The 24,427-nt window shown below is 48.4% G+C and overlaps 1 protein-coding gene across 1 annotated transcript in view; it reads left to right on the top strand.

Moving 5' to 3' along the window:
- Positions 1-1,806: 1,806 nt before the first annotated feature.
- Positions 1,807-24,427, top strand: part of APCDD1 (APC down-regulated 1) — a 34,506-nt gene continuing 11,885 nt past the window's right edge. The window contains exons 1-3 of the mRNA XM_043558275.1: positions 1,807-2,106; positions 15,025-15,208; positions 18,238-18,769. Of these exons, the coding sequence (XP_043414210.1) occupies positions 2,049-2,106; positions 15,025-15,208; positions 18,238-18,769 (774 nt within the window). The 5' untranslated portion in view covers positions 1,807-2,048. The remainder of the gene's footprint in view (positions 2,107-15,024; positions 15,209-18,237; positions 18,770-24,427) is intronic.

The following is a 24,427-nucleotide window of genomic DNA, read 5'->3' as shown; positions in this document are numbered from 1 at the left end:
GATAATGATGGTGATAAAAATTGAAGCACATCAAACAGTGTCGGCACTATCACATCAAAAGACTCATGGCTTTCTCAAAAAAAAAAAAAGAAGAAGAAGAAGAAAGAAAGAAGGAAGGAAGGAAAGAAAAGAAGGGAAAAGTAGAAACTGTCAAATGTATTCTTATCTATTTTACTAAATTGTATGCCCATGCTAAGGTCCCACTAGTTTTGAAAGTCTAGAGCACAAGGAGTTGAATTGTTACATTGTTCAAAGGGGCAGAAAACTCTCTTGGGAAGTCAGGCATTCTTTTTAAGTGTTTTATTTATGAAAAACAGCAGCAGAGTCAAGAAACGGTCTCTTGATTCATCTGGTCCCGTGGCTGCTCCCTTATCCCAGTGTGAGGAGGAGGTGACATTTAGCCTAGGAGCCTGGTTAAACCTCCTGGGAGCTGCTGAATGGTCCGTGGAGGAGCTCCGCAGAGAAGGGACCTCCAGATAAATCAGGGAGCCCTGGCACATCAGCCCAGGGGAGCTGCCCTGTAGGCAAACAGCTTGTACCAGGGCTCTGGGGAATGAAGAAAGTGGAAGACGTTCCTGCCTTTGGGTCTGTAAAATTGACCATACCCCCCAAAGGCCCACAGAACATAAATAAAATCAAGATTTGGGCTGGGAGTGAGGAGGAACCAGAAAACGGGCCTCCGTGCACTTTCTTGGAGATCGACAGCGAGTGTTTCTCAGAGATTTCTCCCGTGTTTCAACAAGTCATTTGCCTCCTGGAAGGCTGGCGGGGGGCGGGGGAAGCAAGGGCTCCTGCTGCCTACACCATTCGCTTCACAGGTTGGGGCTGTGACCAGGCTCCTTGCTCACCCGGTAGGACGGCCGGTTAAAGCGCACACTGCACCCCCCCCAGGGAGTAGGCACTGCAGCGTCGCCACCCTGAGCAATTTTCCAGAACTCACAACTCCTCTTTTTGCAGTAACCTCTTGTCTCTCCTCGTCTCCCTTTCTCTCCTGCGCGCGGACACACGCGCGTCCACACACACACACACACACACACACACACACACACACACCCCAATCGTTGCAAGTGGACTTTTCTCAGACCCCCACCCCCTCGCCATGAGCCCCCTAGCTCTACAGCGCCCTCCCCGCCCCTTTTCGGAACAACTTTCAAAAGTGGTGCCTCCACCTCTGGGGAGGGAAGAGAAAGAGTCCAGAGTGCCCGGGGGGGAGACGGAGAACGGGGGGAGGCCGGGACGGCGAAGGGCACCTCTTTCCTGGCCTGCGGGTGCGCGGAGGCCGAAGAGGAGGAGATGGAGGGGGAAAGGGGCGCTGAGCCCAGGGCAAGGAGAGGGGGCGCCGGCGGGAGGGAGGAGGATAAGAAACGGGAGGGGAAAGGAAGGTGGAGGGGAGCGGGAGGGGAGGAGGCGGGAGGAGGCGAAGGGGCTGGAGAGGAGGACAAGGAGGAGGCTGGAAGGGGAAGCTGGAGAGGCGGTGCCCCACCCGCCCTTTCAAGTCTCCGCGCCCCCGGCCCCCGGCGGCGGCCCGGGAGGCGGTGGCGCGGCGTCGCCGCCCCGACTCCTCCCCCGGCCCCTCCCCCGGCCCGCGGCACGGCCGCCCCGCCGGCGGCGCTCGGGAAATATGAAGAGACGCTGCAGCTGCGGCGGCGGTGGCGGCCACTGCAGCTCCGAGCGGCGCGCGGCGGCAGAGGCGGCGGCTGCGGCCGGGACGGGACGCGGACGGCACGAGAGCCTGAAGGCCGGGAGCGCGGGCAGGGCCGGGCCGGGCCGGGCGCGCGGGGCCCGACGGCGCCCAGGGAGCGCGCGCCCCGCAGCCCCCGCGCCGCGCCCCTGGGGCATGGGGCGCGCCGCGGCCGCCTGACGCGCGGGGCCTGGGCCGGCCGCCCGTGTCCCCGCGCCGCCGCGCTCGCCTCGCCGGGCGCCGCCGCCTCGTCGCGTCCTCCGGGCTGGAGGCGGGGGGACAGAGCGCGCGCGGCGCCGCGGCCGTTCCCGGGGAGCGGCGTCCCTGGCCGGCGGGCGGCTCGCGCGGTCCCGGAGGAGGACTGGAGATGTCTGGTCTGTGCCGCCTCCTGCTCGCGTACCTGTTCCCGGCCCTCCTGCTTCACGGTGAGTTCCTCCGCCGGCGCCGCGGAACCCGGGCGCAGCCGCTGCTCCCACCCCCACCGCATGCCCGCGCCCCCCCCCCCCCCCGGGAGGGGGGCTCGCGGGTTCCCCGGCGGCGCCCGGAGCTGGTTTGCGGCTGGAGCTTGCTTTCTGGAAGGGTGCAGAGCTCACACACAGACACCTTTTAGCTCCTGAATGGATTGCTTCAAGTTCGAGGGAAAACTTTTACGCAGCCTGTTGGATTTTCAGAGTCCAGACTGTCATGAAATCGCAGGCTTGGCGATCCCGTCTCCAAAGTGTCACGGCGCCTGCCGGAGGGGCTCTTGATGTGGTCCAGGCTTTTGTGGGTCTGTAAAGCGAAACTGTGGTCGTTTAAGGGGGAAAAGCAGCCCGCGCGGGTTTCTCTGTGGCCTCAGAGAGGACTGGTGCCTCCCGAGGTGTGGCGATGGGGCTCTCTCCCAAGTGGACTGGGTGCAGTTCAAGGAGCAGGGGACACTTTCATGGCCACGGTGTAGTCATTAAAACCAGTCTGCTAAGGTTCTCCGGGACGGGACGCCTCATCTCCCGCATACTCTCGCTGGATGGTTTTGTTTCTGCGCTTCGTGTGCCGCATTTTCTCAGGGGCTCCGGTAACCCCTTAGCCGGAGAACTCATCAGCGCTTTCAAAGAGTTCCAGGAATTGCCCTGAGAAAAATAAGGCAGATTTTGTGGTAGGTTGGTGTTGATGCTCGCTGCAGGCGGTGGGCAGAACGCACTGTGCTGATTCAGAAATCCAGAGTGAACTTTCCCTAATGGTGGACACCTGACATTTCGGCAGAGCGTCAACGCCGTGGCCTCCACAGCCCCTGCAGGGGGACACTCTGGGTTTCTGAGGATCTGCAGCAGGATGGAGCTTCAGAATGCATTGATGCATTGTTGCCAGCACTGAAGACCAAGCTGTGCCCCCCCATCCCCCCCCCCCCCCGGCCCCCCAAGATCTAGGAAGGGAAGAGGGGGAGAATCCAGGGGCTAGAAGTGGCCCTTTTCTTTGTAGTAGGGCTTCAGGGCAGACAGCTCCAGCCCTGCAGCCCTGCTAAGGTGTCTGGTGGGGCCAGACCTGCCTGATTGCCAAGGTGTGTACCCCGAGCCCCAGTGATCCCAGACTTTAAAAGTCAGGATGGAAGGCTTGCAGTTCGAGGGCCGGGGAGAGAAGGTATAATTATAGGGTTGCACTCCTAGGCCCATCTGCTTAGAATTACAGAGCAGTTTTAATCTTTGGCTGAAACATGAAACAAATCAGAGCCAATGAACAGATCAAACAGCAGCTGCCACACACACCAGGGGGGAAAAAGAGGGTGAGAGAGATGAAACAGACAAAATTGTCCCCTTAAAAAAATCTGTTGTAATATCTGTGAGCAAAAATGGCAGTGTGGTCAAATGACTTTTGAAATGAGAAATTACTTGAGAGTTTGGCATAAACAGAATTTTTTCGCATAAGCTCATTGCCTTTTGCACTACAAAAGTGGTCCTCAGATGTGCAGTGTGGACCGTCTCATTCCCAACTTTCTCTCTCTCTTTTCAGAGGTGGGGGTTGTAATTACGGCCCCGCCAGTCCAAGCTGGGATAGTAACTAATAGTTCGTAATAAGAGCCCAAGTATATCCTTAGTGAGTGTAGCCCCTAATCTCCAAACTTGAGTCCGTGTTGGCCTGAACCTCTTGGAATGAGCGATTTACCCAGACCCGGTGGTGCTGGGGAGAGAACCTTGTGGTGGGAGGGAGGAAGGAAGGGGCCAGTCTGCACTGTAACCCGAGGAAGGGGGAGGGGGGCAGACCCCGTGCTTGTGTGCACGTGTGTGCCTGTGTGATGAAGAGGATGTAAGATAAAAAAGGAGTTTGCGAAGTTTAATTGGATGACATTGATACCCTGCAAAAAGCTATCCAATTTCAAAGTGAATCTGCGATGGCAAAATTATTAACACTGAAGTTGCTCAAAGATCAACTTAGATCCTGCAGGGAGTGTTGGACCCTAGCACAAAAAATAAACAGATGGAATAGTTGTGCAATGCATGAATCCTTGGGATTTAAGAAGGGCTTGTCATAATTCGTTAGGATAGTGTAAAGCACCAAGAAAGAATGGAGTATGCTCCCTCTCCCCTTTTTCTTCCTGATTCTACCCGATGGAAGTAATTTTAACAGAAAATGGGTGTTAATCAACTTAATCCAGGAGAATGCCTTGATGAATGTGTCCCATTCTATAGGGAGGGGTTTTATAAGCATTTACAAATTTGGTAGTGACAGATGAACTTGATCATATATTTTAATAGTCATGAGTCTGAAGATTACCTGAGATCTTTTTAGAATGGCTTAATGATTTTTTTCCCTCGATACCTAGGCATTTTATTTTGCTAACCATAGGACATTATTTGTCTATTCATGGTAACTATTAGTAGGTAAAAACACATTTTCTAGAGTTATGAGTGTATTTGTGACCAACTTTAGTAAATGTAGTTTCAGACATTTATAGATTGTTACACCTGCAAGTCACATTAATGAGATTTAAAAGGGCACAGGGCCTTCATGAAGATTCTGCATGAGGATGCTGTAGAAACTATGATGTTTGGCCTCCAGTCTTTGTTCAGTTTGTTGGTTACTTTTATTTCAACTCATTGCAAGTCATAAATCACCCCCGGCTCCTGTTGGTGAGTAAGTTAGGCTCCAGCTAGACTCGAGCCTGTGGTTTGTTTTTGCTGTTTTGTAAAGCTGTAAATGTAGTGCAAAACTCAAGTTCAAAATTTGATGGAATAAAAGTATACATGTCAGTTTTACTTTCTTCTCCTTCAGCTTCTGAAAACAATTGCATTTCTTAATCCAAAAAAAACCTATTGAATGTCACGGAAGAATGCAGCTGGAAGATGTCCATTATCACTGTTTTCTTTGCTTAGATGAAAAGCCACAAAAATCATTCGGCTCCAGAAACACAGATTAGCATGAGGTATTCCAGAATAAGTGGTGCTTTAATGCGCAGCAAAGTGCTGACTCTCTTTGCTAATGGAAACCTTTGATTTTAAGTTTTGGAACTGATGCTGGGGGACATGTTCTATTCCCCAGAGCTGTTTACTTGTTCAGAATTCATTGACTTTTTTGAAAGGTGAAGGCACTTTTGAGCCATTCCCTTTCATTCAAGCATATTCTAGCAAAACTTGAAACACACACACACACACACACACACACACACACACACAAAACCTGTAGATTTCCAAATGATACCTTCACCAACAAAATCTAAGGAAACCCTTAACTAGGGTAAGATAGGAATCTTTGAAATACCATTTTTCTGAAGACCGGTTTTGTAACCAAGAAAACATTGTGTTTCCTGCGCCCTTTCCCTGTTGGTCATAAAATGAAATCTTGAAAAGAAATATGACTCATTAGTACATAACAGGGAGCAAGGGTCTTAGATGTTAAATATTCTCTTGTGAAATAAATGGACTTGCTTCAAACATGTGGCCCGGCAGATCTATAATAGCCACATTTATTCTTTTTTCTCCCCAAATGAGAAGAGAATCGACCATTAAGTGGATGATATGACTGTGTAATTATATACTGCTTAGGGACAGACTGATGACAACTTGATGTAATCAATTAAAGTGGAGCATAGAACGTTTAAGACTAGAAACATAAAAAGAGATGTTAGTGATTGTATACATCTGCTGACAGCTAACACAGGAGGACATGTCTTCTATAGAGTCTCGTGTGTGTAGTTGAAGCACAGAACCTGCCACCGTCATCCACGCACAACTTCTTGCCGTGTTAAGATTTTGTGTGTATAGACCCTTGTTTCCTTCTCTCTAATGCGGGAATAGAATTTTTCAGGAAAGTCACATGATAGGTATCTAGGTCAGAGAAATGATACAGTGTCGCCCTAAAATCATTAAGAGTATTCTGTTCTGTGGGAGTTGTCCCGTTTTGTTTTGTGTTTATGAGGTCCTACTCTGGGCCAAGAGGCCCTGCATGCTAGGGACAGGAGGTGTGAGGAGATGCACACTGCCTTTCCTGCAGAGCCCCAAAGAATATCGAAGGGCGAGGAAACAAAAGCAGAGCTGGGAGCGTGGCAGGCTCTAGATGACTGCAGTATTTTCCCTGCTGAGAATCGCCACAAACCACGCCAAACATACACGTACCACGTGCACACCACGCACACACTCCATGCGCACGCACCACACGTGCACGCACATGCACACGACCGAGCTGAAGAGGACGGGTGTGGCAGGCAGCAGCAGTCAGTTTCAGAGGCAACATGCAAATTTCGCAGTCTGTGGCTCCAGTTCAACCCCAGTGTCTAGCCTGGGGACTGTGGCATTAGAAGAAAAGGACATCGAAAATTACCTCCTTTGCAACGACAGCTGAATGGAGCCAGGAATTTGAAATCTTGACTTTATTATAATATAATATCCTTTAGATAAAAAGGCTTAAAGATTGGCAAAGCAGCTCTTTAGCTTTTGTCTCAAAAAACAATTTGGGATAAGAGTTTGGTAGGCACAGCTACCCACACGGTCGTAAAATCCAGTTTGTCTGCAATGCGTGCGTGCTTTTATTCCAGCACATGGAAAACTGTGCTGGGGCTTATCTAGCAGAATCCAGGGTAAAGCATACATTTACAGTAATGACTGCTTATATAATTGGGCTGGGCAATTTCATGGCCAAGTAATTACCTTCATTTAATCTAATCAGTCACATTTTATCTGCTTTGGGTTTTTACATATCACACCAGTTCTAACTTGAGAATACTTTCTCATTCTGGTTATCCAAGTAATATATGTCACGTTATTGAAAACAGGAGCATGCGAAGTGAGCAAGAAAAGAATCGCTCAAAACCCTCTACCCAGAGACAACCATTGTTAATATTTTCACATTATGCTTATTTAGCTCTTGAAATTTTTTTGAAGCATTCAACCACATATTCTAAAGACTGACCTGGTCAAAGATTAGTTCAGTCCCAGTGTGCTAGAAAATTGTTTCCTTCCCCACTAATTTTGCATTTTACGACACGTAAAGCAGTTTGGAGCTTTTGGTTCTCAATCTAGATAGGTGAAAAACTCTGGAATATATCTAGAAAATTCAAAAATTTTAATATGTTACTGAAAAGTTGGCGATTTGGACTTGGGGTATACCTACCTTTCCTTTCATTTATAAACAATGTCCCATGCTTGAGAGAGAACTTCACAGGTAGTAGGCACTCAGCTACTTGGTGAATGAATGAATATTGACTTTCAAAACGCAAGTAGCCCCTGCTTCCTCCCCAAACCTCCACCCTTCACTCTTCTGTTTGGTCCCTGTCCCTGGATTGGCTTGCTTCCTGACAACACCGTGGGTTTAGGAACAAGCTTTGCCATGGATGACTGTAGGAGAGGTACTATATTCATTCCCTCTGAAAACTATGCCAAGAACTGCTTTCTGAATGCACAATCTGGTGAATTCGGTGGTATAAACAGTCACCTGGTCCCATATGCTTTGTATTTAGGGTGTAAATCTCTGTGTAGGTGGTCAACCCTATGCTTCATTTTGGGAAATCTGTGGGTTTTTTTATTGATATCATTGAGAGTTTTCAGCCTCTGAACAGTAGACTGTTACAATTATGATAGTGGTTAAGGTCATTCTACAGTCATTTTGGATTACTAGTATAGAATGATTTATTCCCTGGGAGTAAATCATTTGTGTGTGTGCATGTGTGCGCACACACACACACAGGCACACACGTGAATAAACCCTCCAGAGCTCCAGGGTCTCATTTAGTTCTCTAGAAATGGTAATCTGTAGAATTACATCCTAAAACCTTCAGGAATTAATTTTTTTTTCAATAGATGAATAATTTCCTTCCAGAATCTGCTTTTTTCCCCCACGCTCACTTGAAAGAAGTACGCATTTGCCATCATAATTTTATCTGAGCCCAGGCCAGGGGACTCCCCCAATGCTGGAGACCATTTTATGGTGAAGTCATTTTCCTGATTTGGACGTCTGCCGGACAGGGCACGATGCTGTGGAGAGCTTCCAGTTTAGTTGGTGTCGCAGACTGGCAATCTATATAACCCTTCGACTTTAGTTATTATTACCATTACCATAATTTTTACTTTTAAATAGATAAAAGGCACATATTACATGACCCACCCAAAGCTGCCTTTGGGACTGAATTCACAGTCACTTTCTTATTGTAGGGGTGTTGGTTTTTAATCCTTTGAGATGCTCTTTCCCTTGGATTCATTTGCAGCAAAAATCTTAATAAATGAGAACCCAATGAGCTAGTTTTCTCAATTAGCCAAAATGTCTAGAATCCTCAGTGAACCAAATTGTTGATGTTACTCGCACCCGCATTCCCACACACAGACATTGTCACTCTTGTCTTATTAAAAAAATGAGGAAAAAAAAAAAAACTTTCATGGCTTAAACAGAGTTATTACCTGTTCACCCCAGTATCTCTGTATCCAAAGTACCATCCTACAAGGACTGATGTTCCTAGTAATGACCTTGAGCCACTTTGAGAACCTAAATCATCAAACAAAGACCGTAAATATCAACTGCGTTCAACACACAATGGCAGAATTTTCAACAACTAGATATTGTGATTAGTCAACACTTCCAGTTACATAGGTAATCCAATTAAGTGGAGGTTTTAAAAAGTTATTATATGGGGCACCTGGGTGGCGCAGTCGGTTAAGCGTCCGACTTCAGCCAGGTCACGATCTCGCGGTCCGGGAGTTCGAGCCCCGCGTCGGGCTCTGGGCCGATGGCTCAGAGCCTGGAGCCTGTTTCCGATTCTGTGTCTCCCTCTCTCTCTGCCCCTCCCCCGTTCATGCTCTGTCTCTCTCTGTCCCAAAAATAAATAAACGTTGAAAAAAAAAATAAAAAAAAATTATCTATAACAAGCGCGTTTAGTATAAATAATAGGAATACTCAGGAACCATTATGATAGTCACCATCCTTGATTACTACACTGCTAAGTACCAGGATGACGGATTTACACAATTTAAAATTAAAGTAGGACATAGAAATATTTTGCACAAGTTTTATTTCAGATGTAGTGCTAAATTAGTATAGGTTCCTATTTTCCTTCCTCCCTTCCTCCATTCCTCCCCGCCTCTTTCCTTTCTTTGACTATAACTTCTCATATACCTTCTCTACAACACGCAAGAGATGGCCAGTACAAAAAACTCCCAAGACTACAAAAGAGATTTACTGCTATTTGTCCAGAGTGGTTCCCTTCTCATTTATTCAGGCAAAAATGATACACTGAACCAGACGATACACTGACCCATAGTAGAAGCTTCATAATGGATCTTCCTCTTTCCTATCTGTTTCCCATCCCTCCGAAAATGGGAAAAGTGATCTTCCCCAATTGGAATTCTTATTGTGCTGTGACATAGCTTAAAGTGTTTTGATGGTTTCTCTTCACCTTTCCAGTGAAATGCACACCCAATATGACCATGACACTCTTGATCGCAGCCCTGCCTCTCTGCTCTTCTGTCATGGGCCGCCCTGTGGTCCCCCCTCCCTGAGTCTATCCCCAGTTCCTCCTATGTGATCCCCTCCTGTCTGTCTCTTTATGTTTGGATAGCCTGCACACTCTGCCTAGACCACTTTGGTTCAGTGTTCGAGACATGGCTGCCCCTCCATGAACCCTCCAAGGATGAATTTCGAGACTGCTCTCTCTGTCCTTATGAGGCCCTCTACATGCCCACTCGGGGTCTGGTTTCTGGCCCAACTGAGACTCCCTCAGGGCATAATGTGTGTAGCTTCAGTGCCTAGAACAGAGCCTGGCCCTTCAGAACCACTCTGATGGTTTCTCATTCTGATGAATGAGTTACTAGTTACAGTCCCAAATTGGAGTTGACATACTCTGAGCGATACAATGAACAAAGGGGTCCCTGGGTTAGTAAGGCTGGTCTCCTTGGAGGGCACACCATGGCTGAAACAGAGGAGGAAGTCTTGGGGGATAAGGAGAGCTATTATACCTGACCTCTATTGCAGCTAGACTTGGTGCTTCAAATGGCCTTTTAATTCTAAGCCAATTAATAGAAGTAGCACTCATGAGAAGGCCTCCCAGAGTTTCCACACCAGACAAAACGAGTAAACGTTGGAGACCACTGTTGGCAGTTGACTGCAGACCAAAGACAGTTTCTCCTACCATACAGCAGGTCGTACTTTCACGTGACCCATTTATTTATTTATTTATTTATTTTTTTAATGTTTATTTATTTTTGAGACCGAGAGAGAGCATGAACGAGGGAGGGGCAGAGAGAGAGGGAGACACAGAATCTGAAGCAGGCTCCAGGCTCTGAGCCGTCAGCCCAGAGCCCGACGCGGGGCTCGAACTCACGGACTGTGAGATCATGACCCGAGCCAAAGTCGGACGCTTAACCGACTGAGCCACCCAGGCGCCCCTCACGTGACCCACTTAATTTTGCTCCTTCATGGTACCCCAGGTGGTGGGTACTTCAAAGGGCAAAGATAGAAAGGGAACAAATCCCATTTTTTCTATGCTAAAAATATAGCATCAGCCACGAGTGCAAACCCTAACTCACTGTGTGCTGAGGAGCCATGCTGACTGGAGAGTTCTTCTGCATCTGGCTGCTCACACTACCACTCTCCTCCCCTGACAGCCTTGCTGGGTCTGTGAGCTTTACTCGTTGTCTGATGAGAGCGATGGCCAAGTGGAGATATGTCTCTAGAAACCCAAGTGATGTAATGATCTTTTGCCTGCTTTCCAATGGTTTGTGTGTTGGCGGTTCTGGGGTTTTATTTCTTCCACCCTCGGTTAGAAAGCATCACTGTAGGCTCCCTTCCTGTGTGACTGGCCTTATGAACGATCCATGCAAATCCTGACCACCACTCCCTCTTCCTCTGCCTTTGAACTCCCAGCTCCCTTCCCAGAGCCCTCCTTCATCATCTCCACCCTTGTTCTTTGACATCCAGGCCAATGAGTCCTTAAGAGCCTCAAGGTCAGAAAAACTTGTCTTCATTCTTGGTCATGCTTCCAGCTCCTGAAATATACAAAGTAAGAGTGAATAGGTATTTGTTAAACTGAGTAGAACTCGTCAACAACCACAGAGCCCGGTGCTTTGGGTCCCACCTTCTTCTGCATCAGGGTCTCACCAGTTAACTTTGCCGGGGAGCCCCGTGTCATTCTCAGAGCCCAGAGGGGCCTGGCTCTGGATGACTTTTCCCATTATTTTAGCTGTTCTATTAGTTAGAATGGACTTTTTGAGGGCAGTCTAAGAGCCTAATCGTTATTTAAAATAATAACGCATTTAATGAGAACTATGTGCCTGTGCTGAGGAAGACAGTCTCCGATAATCCTGAGACCAGCCCTAAGAGATGGGTAGCATTATCCCCTTTCTACAGATGAGTACACAGAAGCTTGGCGAGGTTAAGTCATTTGTTTAAGGTCACAGTGCTAATGGTGTGTTTCATCGATTGTGAGAAACACATTTTCTTCCCATTTTAAGATCTCTGCAGTGGATAGGCATCTTATGGTCGATGGGGGTTCCAGTCCCTGTTAGCCTGCCGGGAGCAGTCAGGGGGTGATACGGCCTTTGCCTCTGTGAACCTGGACATAGTGGCACACACTGTCATCCCATCACTTCCCTTGTGTGTGTCCTTGTGACTCCGTGTCTATGGATTAGTTGCAGACAGGTTGGTTTTGAAAGTAGAGTAAACGTTTGACGTTTTTGCCCCGCATGCTTGGTTGCTTTCTCCGTAACTTCCTGATAAATTACACTCTTGGCGCTGAAAAGAAAAACCACTGTGAAAATTGGAGTGGCCTCATAATAGAGCAGCAGAGCGTTAGTGTGACATCAGTGAGGCAAATACTTATCACTGGAAGAATAACTGCAATTGTATATTTTCTCATGTTAGCAGTGATCAATTACCTGGAAAGGGAGATACCCACCAAACGGTGTGGCTGTGTTTGTTGTTTTGCTGTTGAGATCCTTGCAAAGCAAACATATTGCCTGTCACGTGTGAAGCATTGCAGCCAGAGGCAAGAGACATTGTCAAATCTCTTGGAACAGATAAAAGCGATGTCAGAGTAGCAAATGCTACTCTGATTCGGGGTATCTCGGGACTGTAGTTCCGGCAACGTGTCCTCATTTAAATGCAAGTGTTTTGTCACTAGTACTAAAATAATGTTGCATCTTAACAATCCTTGAAGTCTTAGATTCAGAGAAATCCTTTAAGTGGCAGATCCAGTTTCAAACTCACGCAGCCTAGCTCCAGATATTTCGCCCATACCCACTATCCTCCTGGCTTTCATCATCTTTACGGGAAAACAGTTGCGGGGTATAAAGGGGCTTACAAATCGAATTTTAGAACATAGCTTGGTTGATAGCGAGCTGATGGTTCTTTACTAAATGTTTAGTGTCGCATTTAAAGCAGAGCCTTCCCCAACTCCCACTGCTTTGTAACTTGAATTAACATTGTAATTGATCACACAGTCCATTGACCTACCAGAGACAGCAAGCTGTACTGTCTCTCATTTCTTGATTGCCTAACAGGGAATTCAGGAAATGCTTCCCATCATCAGGATAATTACAACTCTTGGGATTGGTGGGGGGTATAGTCCACAGTATCCCCTCTCCCTCCTCTAGTTCAAAGCCAACTGACAGATCAACAGAGGTCTCAGACAGATGAAGACATGAAAACATGACGATTGTGATAAAAATCAGAAGATACCGTATAGATGATGGCCAGGATAGGATTGCTAACAGTTCACCCCTGAAGTTTTCAGACTTTCCACCTGGCCTAGTGCCACAGTCAAACATCGGAAGGGGTGGGGTCCTTGCTACGTGGCGAGTGTGGGAGCTGATCAAGATACACGAGCAGTTGACTCTTGAACAACACAGGTTTGAACCGAGTGGGTCCACTTACATGAGGACTATTTTTTTTTTCAATAAAGACACTACAGTGCTATAAATTTATTTTCTCTTACGATTTTCTTGAGAACATTTTCTTTTCTCTAGATTACCTTATTGTAAGAATACAGTACATAAAACATATAACATGTTGTTCAAGGGTGAACTATATTTTGAAAACAGGCCAGTTTGGCAAAGAAAGAGAAAAGGGCGTGGTCACACACACTTGTTTCCTTCTCCATCCTGCACCGGGTTTCACTGGGGAAGGGTGAATGAGGGAGGCAGAAAGGGTACCGAGAAATGCCACTCTTCCTTCCTCCCTGGAAGCAGGGGCCACGGGAAAGACGGTCCTCATGGAACAGCCACGAGCATCGACACCACCCAATGTGGATTTCAGATTTGAGTGTTTCTCTCATTCTGGCTGGGGTCCCAGTCACCTGGCTGGGCGACACAGGGTTGGTGGTGAGGTTGCATGTCATTTGAACACAGCACCATCATCTCGTTTTAGAATCTTTTTTCACACTTGTCATTTAGTTGAATTGTACCCATAGGTGTCTCTGCCTCGTTCCCTGTTCGCTTCATTTAAGATACATAAGAATAATCCCTGCTCTAGCCCAGGGCCAGCATGTTGCTCAGAGGAAAGCCCCAGACTTCCCACGTGGAGACTGCTGTCTTCTCAGTACCAAGGACTTTCCACAAAGGATTCGTTCAGCCCTCTGAATCATGGCAAATATCTGAAAATCTGAATATTTTACAAATATCTGAATGTTATCAACCTGTGGGTCTGGGTTTCCCCAGTAGATTTTATCATGTTGCTGTAAGTCACCATATTCTGGGTGTAACGTTTCATTTTTAAATTAAATTACATTTTCTCTTGTAAGCCATGGTTTCTCTATGAAGTTGTTAAGGTGTTGATTAAAAAATACATGATTGCTGCCTCATAGGTAGCATTCTAACAGATGCATTTTATTTATTTCGTGTGTATGTCTATTTTGTTTTTATACATTTGTCTAACTGGTGTTTTGCGGGGGGGGGGGGTTTGCTAACAAGGTGCTGAGTACTTAGCAGGTCCACGATGAAGTATTAATGTGTTAATTACTTCAGGAGTGAATCTCAAAACAATGGGTTTTCAGAGTATAACTTCATTTGCCAGCATGGCTTTATTCTGAACATGGGGCTGGTGGCTATTTTGCATGGTTAAGTGTCCGGCAACATAAACCACTTATACTGAAGACAAACTTAGTCCTAATATCCCTTTACCCGTGGGAAATAAAAATGTACAGTCTTCTTGTAGTTATTCCTATTAGAACCCTGTATTGTCACCAACTTTGTGGGTGTGAAGAGTTGGAGTGGGAATGTAACTGGGGGAAAGTGTCCCACACTTCCCCACTGTAGGGCGGGTAATATGACTTATACCCTACTGATGGGCAGCCCCGTGGAGGGTGTCCATCCAGAGAGAGAACCAGAGGATGGAAGGCTTGGCGGGAACAGCTGGGAGCCAAGCCAGGGAGCACATGTCAGATGGGAGTCCATCCAAGTTGTTCCTGGGCCTTTCTCCCCTCCATCACAATTCCCTTTCCCTTTCCACTGAGGCTGATCTCCACACTCTTCCCCCTCCTCCCCTAAATGGGTCCCTGCACGACCCCTTTCTTACTCCTCCCTTGGGACATGTTCCTTTCTCTCTTCAGTCCCTGTTACGTTCATTTGCCTGCACTGTAAGCTGCTCGTTTGGATGCGCGACCTTATTTGCTGCTTCACAGATGCACGGATTTGAGCTCAGGCTTTGCCAGGAACTAGCCAACACGAGTCCGTGTTGTCTCCATGGGCCTCGGCTTTCCCACCTGGGAAACGGTCTCCAGGGACACCTCTGCCTTTGAGATGTGAACTCCACGAGAACAGAGACAGTGATAAGCGTGGCGGGGTAGGAGTGCGTTTCCCACTTGCAGTGATTTCCGGCCAAGGAGCAGTTCCTCAGCCTGACTCCTTCCTGTCTGCTGCAAGCTCTCCTTTCAGCGAACTTCCCCTTTTCTCTTTCAGGGCTGGGAGAGGGTTCTGCCCTCCTTCATCCTGACAGCAGATCCCATCCCAGATCCTTAGAGAAAAGTGCCTGGAGGGCTTTCAAGGAATCACAGTGCCATCACATGCTCAAACATCTCCACAATGGCGCCAGGATCACTGTGCAGATGCCACCAGCGATCGAGGGCCACTGGGTGTCCACTGGGTAAGAGGGCCAGGGCTGGACCGGGCCAGGGAGGGACCAGAGAGCACAACGTCTATGGAAGGCCTTTCTTAGGGTTTCTCAGATGCACAGAGACTCTCTCCTATCTGCAATGGTGTAGGTGTTATCTAAGTTCTAACTAAAAGCCAAGCAACACTTTGAAACTCTGGTTGGTAAAGAAACAGAGCTAAGTACTGTAGAAATCTTAGCTAAAGCAGAGATGTACCACTGTTAACCAAGGGGTGTGAGTGAATGGGTCCTTGTTTACCGAAGTCTGTGGGACCACTCGTGTATGAAAAGAAACCATTAGCAAGTGAAATTAGGAGTCTGTGTTTCACCAACCCTGAAACATGACTTGCAAGGTTCTGATGGTCTAAATATTCTAGCCATATTCTGGTAATTTAATATACGGCTTCAGGGTTCTAAGAGCACGTGAAAAAGTACTCAGGCTACCTCTACTAGCCAGGGCGTAGATCTTGGACTCTTTTCCAGGTTGCAGAGCTGAGATTTATCCCAGTTTGAGCTCTGGCTTATCTTCCATTAGAGCTTTTAAAAATAGCCTAGAGGCAGACCTGCAGTTTTTTCCCCTACCCATTAAATTGTTGAGAATTAACAAGGCTCACTCTGGGATCTAATCACTTCTCCCTTGCAGCCTCCAGGTACCTTGGGGAGGGATCAAATGCACACAGAGAAGACAAAAAAGGAATTTTATAAGATGATGAAGACCCAGAGGTTTTATTTTTTTCTAAAGATGGGGTTTCTTAAAATAAGGAGATGGTAAATATTTGCACAGCCTGAACGCGATGTGCTTTTAATAATTTATCATTTTATTCAAAAAAAATATGTATTGATTGCACAACTATTTCCTGTGTGCCAAGTACTGTTCTAGATTTTGTGTACACAGCAGTGAACAAAACAAGACATGGGCCCTGTCTTCAGGAATTTTTCAAACAAACATACAAAGAAGTGCTATGAAGAGGGAAAAAAACAACAGGTGCTAAAGGGGAATACCAGGGACCTTATTTTAGGATGGGGGTGGGGTCAGGAAAGGCTACCGAAGGAGAGGACACTTGAGCTGGGATGTTGTTAGCTGTGCAAAGACCCAGGGAAGAGCTTTCCATCTGGAAGAACTAGCAAAGGCTGGGTTGGAGAAACAACTGACCCAGAATCCTTGTAGCTGAGGTGCAGTAAACCTGGGTGTCTGATCTGGGGAGAACAGCTCCAGAGGAGGCTCCTGAGGCGGGCAAGGCCAGCCAGAGCACGTCTGTCCGAACTGGACTTACCATCCAAGAGGAGAACTGGAAGGTCTTTGACGAGTTTGCAGCAAAGACCATGCTTTCATACGAGGCACCCTGGCTGAGTGGTAGAAAAGTGATGTGAGGTTGACCAAGTAAAAGCCGCAGCAGGTGCATCTAGTGGTGAGGGAGGTGGTGGGTCCGTGGAGTGTGGAGGACTTGAGATGCTCAGAGCGCCGAGCTCTGGAGCCCCCCGAGGCACACCACCACCAGTGCCCAGATGAGCAGTTAAACTGCATTTACCACTCACGCCAAAGGGAGCCTCCTTCCTAGAGGGGAGGAGCCTTACGTCTGTCTCCTTCCAAGCCTTCTCTGCAGACTCTGCCGAGTTCCTCTGAGTGCCTTCTGTGCATGCACCCTCATCAGACGTTCACTGACTGCCCTCTCCAGAGGGACTTGCCCGCTTGGAGTAATATTTACCTCTCTCCAGTGTGTGAGCTGAAAAAAAGGAAATGTTAGCAATTTTGAGAAGCACGGGCCTTTGAGATTTCAGCCCCACTGCTTGATTTAGCGATGCTGGATCTGCTCAAACCAAAACTATTATAAATAACATATAGTAAATACTATAGATATAACATGATATATGATATATTGTGTATCACATTGAGTTCTGATATTACATTGTGTATATATATATATGAAAAAAATGTGTGTGTGTATACATATATATATATATATATATATATATATATACACACACATACATATCACAGATTGGAGCAGGTTTATAAGGTCAAAACTAATGACATGTAAGTCATGATATAACTGAGAGTGGGATCTAGCAGAGGGTTACAGAGGACGGAGTCTTTGGCTCTTTGGCCGATATGTTGAAGAAACTCTCCAGCATTTCTCTGGTGCAGGCTGTGCTGCAGAGACAGGAACTGGCCACAGGTACAGCGGTGATCAGTTCCTGTGAGCCACTTGTGCCCTGTAGACCTCATCCAAGTATTTCTGGCCTAGGAATCCAGCATTTATCTAAAGCCACAGCATAAAACCATTTTGTCATTGTCATTTTGTCAGCACAGACGGAAGGGACCCTCATATCTGTTGTTACGTTAGCTTTGCTTTTTCACTAATGGACCCTTTGTTTTTCCAGGAGAGGGAAAATTAATTTTCACTAGATGGGAGGGTGAATGTGCAAGTGCCTCTAAGTGACTTCTCCCCAGACTGGATTCCATTTCAGGATGACAGACATCCAGCACCTGCCTGCTCTAGACAAGGTCCATAAAAGGGAATTGTTCAGGAAATCCACTATTTTTGCACTAGCATAAGGATACTTCCTTCATAGGCCAGCACTATACTCTTCCCTCGTCCCACCAGAAAGGAAGACACTTCTCTGCAGTCAGGCCCCCAGGTGGAAGTGAGGCTGGCAGGATTGGGCTCTCCTGGCTTGTTCATAAAATGAATGAAAGAATGTGGTGTAGAGAGATTAGGAACACAGACCTGCAGCCAGACTGCCTGGATTCCTGGTCTGCTCCTGCTACTGGCTGGTTTTGGAGCCTGGGGCACATTCCCTAATCTCTTGTGCCTTGGTTTCTCCAGCTGTAACATGGAAACAATACTACTTTACTCAGAGGTGGTGGTGAGAATTCAATGAATTGGTGTCTCTGAAGGCAGAGAGTAACGTCCGGCCGAGTGAACGTTTGTTCTCATGACCATGATTTCTTGACAGGGTAACGAATCTGTTCCGCATGCCTTTGGGTTTTAAAATGCCTTCCTTCCCCTTTTCTCCTCCAGCTGTGAAGTGAGGTCGGGCCCAGAGTTCATCACAAGGTCCTACAGATTCTACCACAACAACACCTTCAAGGCCTACCAGTTCTATTATGGCGGCAACAGGTGCACGAGCCCCACCTACACCCTCGTCATCCGGGGCAAGGTCCGCCTGCGCCAGGCCTCCTGGATCATCCGCGGGGGCACTGAGGCTGACTACCAGCTGCACAATGTGCAGGTCGTCTGCCACACGGAGGCCGTCGCCGAGAGGCTCAGCCAGCTGGTGAACCGCACGTGCCCCGGCTTCGTGCCCGCTGGGGGCCCCTGGGTGCAGGACGTGCCCTACGACCTGTGGCGAGAAGAGAATGGCTGCGAGTGCACCAAGGCCGTGAACTTCGCCATGCACGAGCTGCAGCTCATCCGCGTGGAGAAGCAGTACCTCCAGCACAACCTGGACCGCCTGGTGGAGGAGCTCTTCCTCGGGGACATCCACACCGACGCCTCGCAGAGGATGTTCTATCGGCCGTCCAGTTACCAGCCCCCGCTGCAGAATGCCAAGGTACCCTGCAGCTGACCGCCCTCCCGGCCTGCGGGCTGTTTGTTCTTTAAGTAAGATGAGTGGCCCGCAGGGAGACGTGTCAGTGGGGCCCAAAGCGCCCCATGAGAGGAAGCACCCGGCGTCATGGGGGAGATGTGGAGGGCTGCACGGGGAGGCACGCGCAGCAGAAGCAGGACACCTGGCTGGGCCACCACCTTGCTCTGCGGCCAGGGGCTGTGGTTTTCCTGTTGACATGGGTGGTGGTAGTGGGGTTGTTGGTGTGCTAGGGGTTCCTGGGGTGGTTATTCTAGAAGATTTGTAAGGCTCTGTTTAGCTCTGACCCTCCAGGAATATCTGCTTTGATTCTAAGAGGAAAGCATAAAGGGAATTCGGAGATGTTCTAACCACACTTGGGAGAGACAACGGCAGCAATGATCCCAGCCCTGGAGGAGGCGGAGGGGTGCCTGAGGGAAAGCGACAGGGCTCTTGTAAGGCTGTGGTCTTACACCCACCCACCTTACTGCTGTCAGTCTTCACAACGACCCCTTGAGGCAGATGTCGCCACCCTATTGGGCTGAGGGGAGAGGCAGCAGAGATTCAAGGGGTTGTCTTTTGCCCCAGGTCACCCAGTTAGGGAGGTTCTGCACTGGAACTTGAACCCAGCCCTCTTTCTCCAGACCCCACATTCTTTCCATTCGACTAAGTGAAATGTAAAGTCACTGTAATCACCAGGGAGGACGGAGGGGGGCAGGAAACAATTAAAACCTTATAATGTTCTTTTCTTGAATGATAGTCCAGTAATTATATTTGGAATTCACAAAGCATTTCCTTCCCATGGGCTCAGAATCCGTGTCAGCCTGTAACATGATCGTTTCCACCGCAGAAGTTGGGGAAGCTCTAGACAGGGAGGGGGTGCAGAGAGGGTGCCAGGGGAGATTTCTCCAGTGCTCCCCTGCTTCAGATTGGCTTCTGTGGAATCTTCTCTAGAACAATGATTTTCTAAATGAGGGGCCCCATTTGACTTCTGTTTGACAGTTTACTCATTATTTTTCATCTTTTTTTTTTTTTTCATAGTCCTTTGAGTTCATTTATGACTGGCAGAGATATCCCAGAGTACTTTCCCTGCCAAAGACCACTTGGTGTTATCTTCTATTTATCTGTGTTATCGTGAGCTCCTATAATGAGTCGCCTTTATTATAATTGTGGGAAATCTGCTGAGGAAGCCCACTTGGCGGAGGCTGCTTCCTCTAGATGCGTCTCACCAGGGACTGTCCCCATGTGTGAGGTGAAGCCAGACGAAGGGCGCAGGGCCCCAGAACCCAGCGCTCCCTGGGCTCACGACTTGACTGTGTCCTGCCGTAAGGTGCCAGACGCACTGAGGAGGAAGAAGTGAGTTAGGGCAGTGAGGGAGAGGGTGGCCTTTCCTGCCTGCCTTCGTCCCAGTATCTGCCTGGGATCCCCCAGCACCCCTCAGGATGGGGGAGGAGCTGAGAAGCTGAAGCTCCACCCAAATGCACATCACACAAAGGCATCCAGAGGACAGTGGCACCTGGGCACGGGTGCGGTTTCTGGGGAGATTTTTAGGAGTCACGGGCTCCCAGTACCATCGTGGGACCCTTCCAGGTGGAAGTGTCATCCAGAGGCGGTGCTGAATGCTGCTGCTAAACAGCACTTCCCTCCTTTTTATTTTTAATGTTTGTTTAGTTTGAGAGAGCATGTGAGTGGGGTGGTCAGAGAGAGAGGGGAAGAGAGAGTCCCAAGCAGGCTCCATGCTGGCAGCACAGAGCCCAATGTGGGGCTCGAACTCTCAAACCGTGAGATCATTACCTGAGGTGAAGTCAAGAGTCGGATGTTTAACCAACTGAGCCACCTGCTGCCCTATGAATAGAACTGCTCTTGATATCTCTGGTGTGAGAGAGCAGCAGGGTAAGGAGCTTTCCTCCAAACATTTGGCTTTCTCTGAGTACAATCTAGCCAACTCTTCAACTATCTATGGTAATGAGAGGTAAGAATGTCATGAATCAAAATGGCCCACAGATAATCCAGAAACGTTATGCAAGCCAAGAGCACCAACCGGGTCCCACTCTGAAGCTTTATGAAGATCTGCTATGCACAGAGAGTCCTTTTCGTGGCGTGCTCACCCACCAGCAGAGACACTGCTCAACAACAGACAGCCAAGAGGCAGGAGCATTGAGGCAGGGAACTGAATATGGAGGAGGGAGTCCGAGGGAGGAGGCTGAATTGCTGCGGGAAGAGGCAGGTGCAGCCCTGGAGCTGCCCGAGCTGGAGTCTGGTTGCTCTGCTGTCTGCACCTGACCTTGGGCTGATAGCTTGCACACATTCAGGTTCAGATTCCTTTTCCTCAGCTTCAGATGCCTATGGAGGCTCTTTTTAGGACTGAAAAGAAAAACAGATTTAACCATAACACCTTTCTCTTCTTACCTCTACCCCCTCACTCTGAATTTACTGTGGTACTTGTGGCATGCCTCATCAGGAGGCCTGACAGGTAAAATCAGTATTCCTAAGACTTGCAGCTCTGGAAGATTCTCTCCCACTCCTTCCCAGACCTGTAGGAGGGATTTCTCATGCTGTCAGTCGACTCACTGAACAGAGCCTGTCTGTTGGGAGGGCAAAGGCACACACTTGTGGTTCCTGGAGGAAAAATGTCTTGACTGTGAGTTATTACCATTGGCACAGGAACTAAGGATGACAGTTGTAAGGCTGACCTTAGGATTTTTGTAAACAAAAAAGTGAGAGACATGCCTTTTTTTTTTTTTTTTTTTTTTTAACACTGTCTGGATAAATTGATGAGAATATGGACTTTGGAGGTGGTAGCCAATCCTGGAATCCTCTTCTGTGTCCATCAGCTGCGGGGTGTTGGTTGTGTCATCTGACCTTCTGAAGCCTTAATTTTTCTTCTATAAAGTGGTAAGACTATAAGAATCGATTGGATTGGTGTGCAGAATGCTGCCTGCCATCTGGAAAGGGCCCTCCACCAATGCTCCTTTCTCCCCACTCCTGGAGTAGGTAGCCCTTCTGGGCAGGTGTCTCCTAGAGGGATGACATTGACCACGGGCCTCCAGGTGTTTGACGATGACTCACAATGAAGCATCTCCTTCCATTTTCTGCTCCCTCCCCTGCTAAGGCAATTGTGAGGACATTTACCCAGATTCTTAAGACATAGATCCTTTAAGCCCCAATCCTAATGCCCTGACGTAAGAAATTTTAAAGGTAGAAGGAACCTTGGGCGTACTGTTAAGAAGAAGGAGGAGGGGGAGGGTGAAAGGGGACAGGCAAGGGGTGGAGGAAGAAGAAGTATAGAAGAGTATGAACAGTATGATACCACTGTGTAAAACTAATAATGAAGGGAGAACAAGATAAGCTTACAGAGGGGGCAGTATTTCTGGAAGGGGACGTGAGAAACAAAATGATTGTCTCCGGGGAAGGGAACAGTTGGAGGACAGTTGGACGGAGCCTCAACACTGTATACCTTTTTGTACCTTTTGCAGTTTGTGCCATGAACCCGTATTATCTAAACAGAATCACCATGCACACTTACAATGAATTAGGAAAGTTAGGACCCTGAGGCTCAGAGGAGCGCAGTGGCCACAGCTAAAGATGGCGGCAGGGCTGGGAGGAGGACCCAGGCAGGCGTCCAGGGCCGATGCGCCCTGTCCACTGCCTCGACTGCCAGCCCGCGTGGCCAGGGGCGTCCTTCGAAGGCCGGTGAGGTCTGTGTGGCTCTGGGAGCTGAAAGGGCCCATTCTTCTCTTGTTGTCCCTGGCGTTGAACGTCTTGGCCTGCAGCGTGCCGCCAGGTCCTCAGGAAGTTTTTAGATCCTTCCCCAGGACAGCTACGAGAAGAATAAACGGACTTGGCCGTTGGTGCCTTTCCAGACTCGGTGCAGGCAAAGCCCCAGGTGCTCCCTGCCTGCTGGCCAGTGGCGGGTCGCCTCACCCGCTGGGAACGGGAAGGAGGAGGGCTGGGAGCACATCCGGAGAGACCGCACTCCCCCCGCCACCCGCCTCTTTGAACTCTTTGCCTCCCCCTAATTGCCGGTCCGTAGAGACCTGGCTGAAAATTAGTTTAAATGCTAAATTGAGTTTGAAACCACTAGTCTCAGCCCCTCTGGAAACGGGACACCGTGTAAAAATAGAAACTTTAAATCAACTTGTTTTTCTAAGCTTTATACAGCTTTGCTGTGAGGTTCAGGATCCTTTGGCAAATACATTGCCTTTGAAGAGAATCAGGTGTGCCGGGAGGATTCTTTCAGGATGAAATTGGCTACCCTTCACTACGAAAAATCAGGACTGCATAAAATAACCCCGAAAGGAGAGGCTTTGCCTGAACTGAGCTTAACATCAGGGCAGCTGTCACCCACTGCCTAGATTTTTTGTGCAGTTGAAGGGTTAGCCAGCCGAATTCTTTCAGTGGTAGAATCAAATAGTAATTAAAAGCAAATGATTGCCCGGGAAACGCCAGAGCCTCAGGATCAGACTTGTAAGCAAATGGAATTGGTCTTTCGCCAAAATCCTGCACTGATTTAGCCACAGGGTCGTAAATCAAAGGGGTTGTCTGAAACCAGACAACTTTCCGCAAGCCGTGTATCTCAAGTATTCTGCCCCAGCACATGCATAGCACATCGGAGGAGGACAAGCACCGAAGTGTTTTAAAGAGTAGCTGAGGACTGAAAAGGAAGAAGGAAATACTCATGGGCTTTCTGTCCTGAATTCTGTAGAAACTTCTAGACTGTGAACGAGCATTCGGTTTTGAGGGAGCTTGCTTTTCCAAGCCTTTTCAGAGTATGTGAGAAATACAGAGACTTTCTGCTATCTGTGACATCAGAGAGACTGTGGACCAGGGCCGTGGGCAGCACACTTCTCGGGCCAGCTCCGGGAGATGGCTGTGCCGTGGGAAGTGGCTCCTCCTTAGGCATGTGCTTGGCGGGGACCCCGGACGGGTGGGTAAGTGGGTGTCACGGAACTGACAGTAGAGGGAGCCGTGCATGGTGTTTGTGGAAGATCTTGTGTTCTTTCTCTTCCCGCCAGCGTAGGGAAAGGAGACGGGCTTCATGGAGGCGACAGGGAATGGAAGAGGTGATAGAGGACCGGAGAGCTCAAGGAGTCATGACCTAGGAAAGCCCGTCTCGCATTAAGGATGAATCCTAAAGAGAAGCGTGGCCCAGCTCGCCGGGGCTGGGTGTTGCAAATGTTGCACATCATAAGGGAAGACAGAGCTGATGACTGGGGTTGAGTGATGGGGTCTTGACTGTGAAAGGGTTGCCTGTGTGGACCTTTTATTTGGGCCAAAGTATGAAATGCCATACAGTTGCTCTGCCTCATAGCTGCTGGCATACACTTTTACTGCAGAAACAGTTCATTACATTTCTTGACTCCAGAGTGTTTCAGCAGATAAACAGACATGCAAGGTTGCTTTATTTAAGGAGTTAGCAGACCAGGAAATACTTGTTGTCAGGGACGGAACAAGTGGTAAACATTTCATCTCTTAAAAGGCAAGAGAGGGGTGCCTGGGTGGTGAAGCATCCGACTTCGGCTCGGGTCGTGATCTTGCGGTTCATGAGTTCCAGCCCCGCGTCGGGCTCTGTGCTGACAGCTCAGAGCCTGGAGCCTGCTTCAGATTCTGTGTCTCCCTCTCTCTCTCTCTGCCCCTCCCCTGCTC

This window comes from Prionailurus bengalensis, chromosome D3 (assembly GCF_016509475.1).
Source record: "Prionailurus bengalensis isolate Pbe53 chromosome D3, Fcat_Pben_1.1_paternal_pri, whole genome shotgun sequence".
Classification (NCBI taxonomy): Eukaryota; Metazoa; Chordata; class Mammalia; order Carnivora; family Felidae; genus Prionailurus; species Prionailurus bengalensis.
The sequence above is the reverse complement of the archived record's forward strand: the minus strand, read 5'-3'. Positions and strand labels throughout refer to the sequence as shown.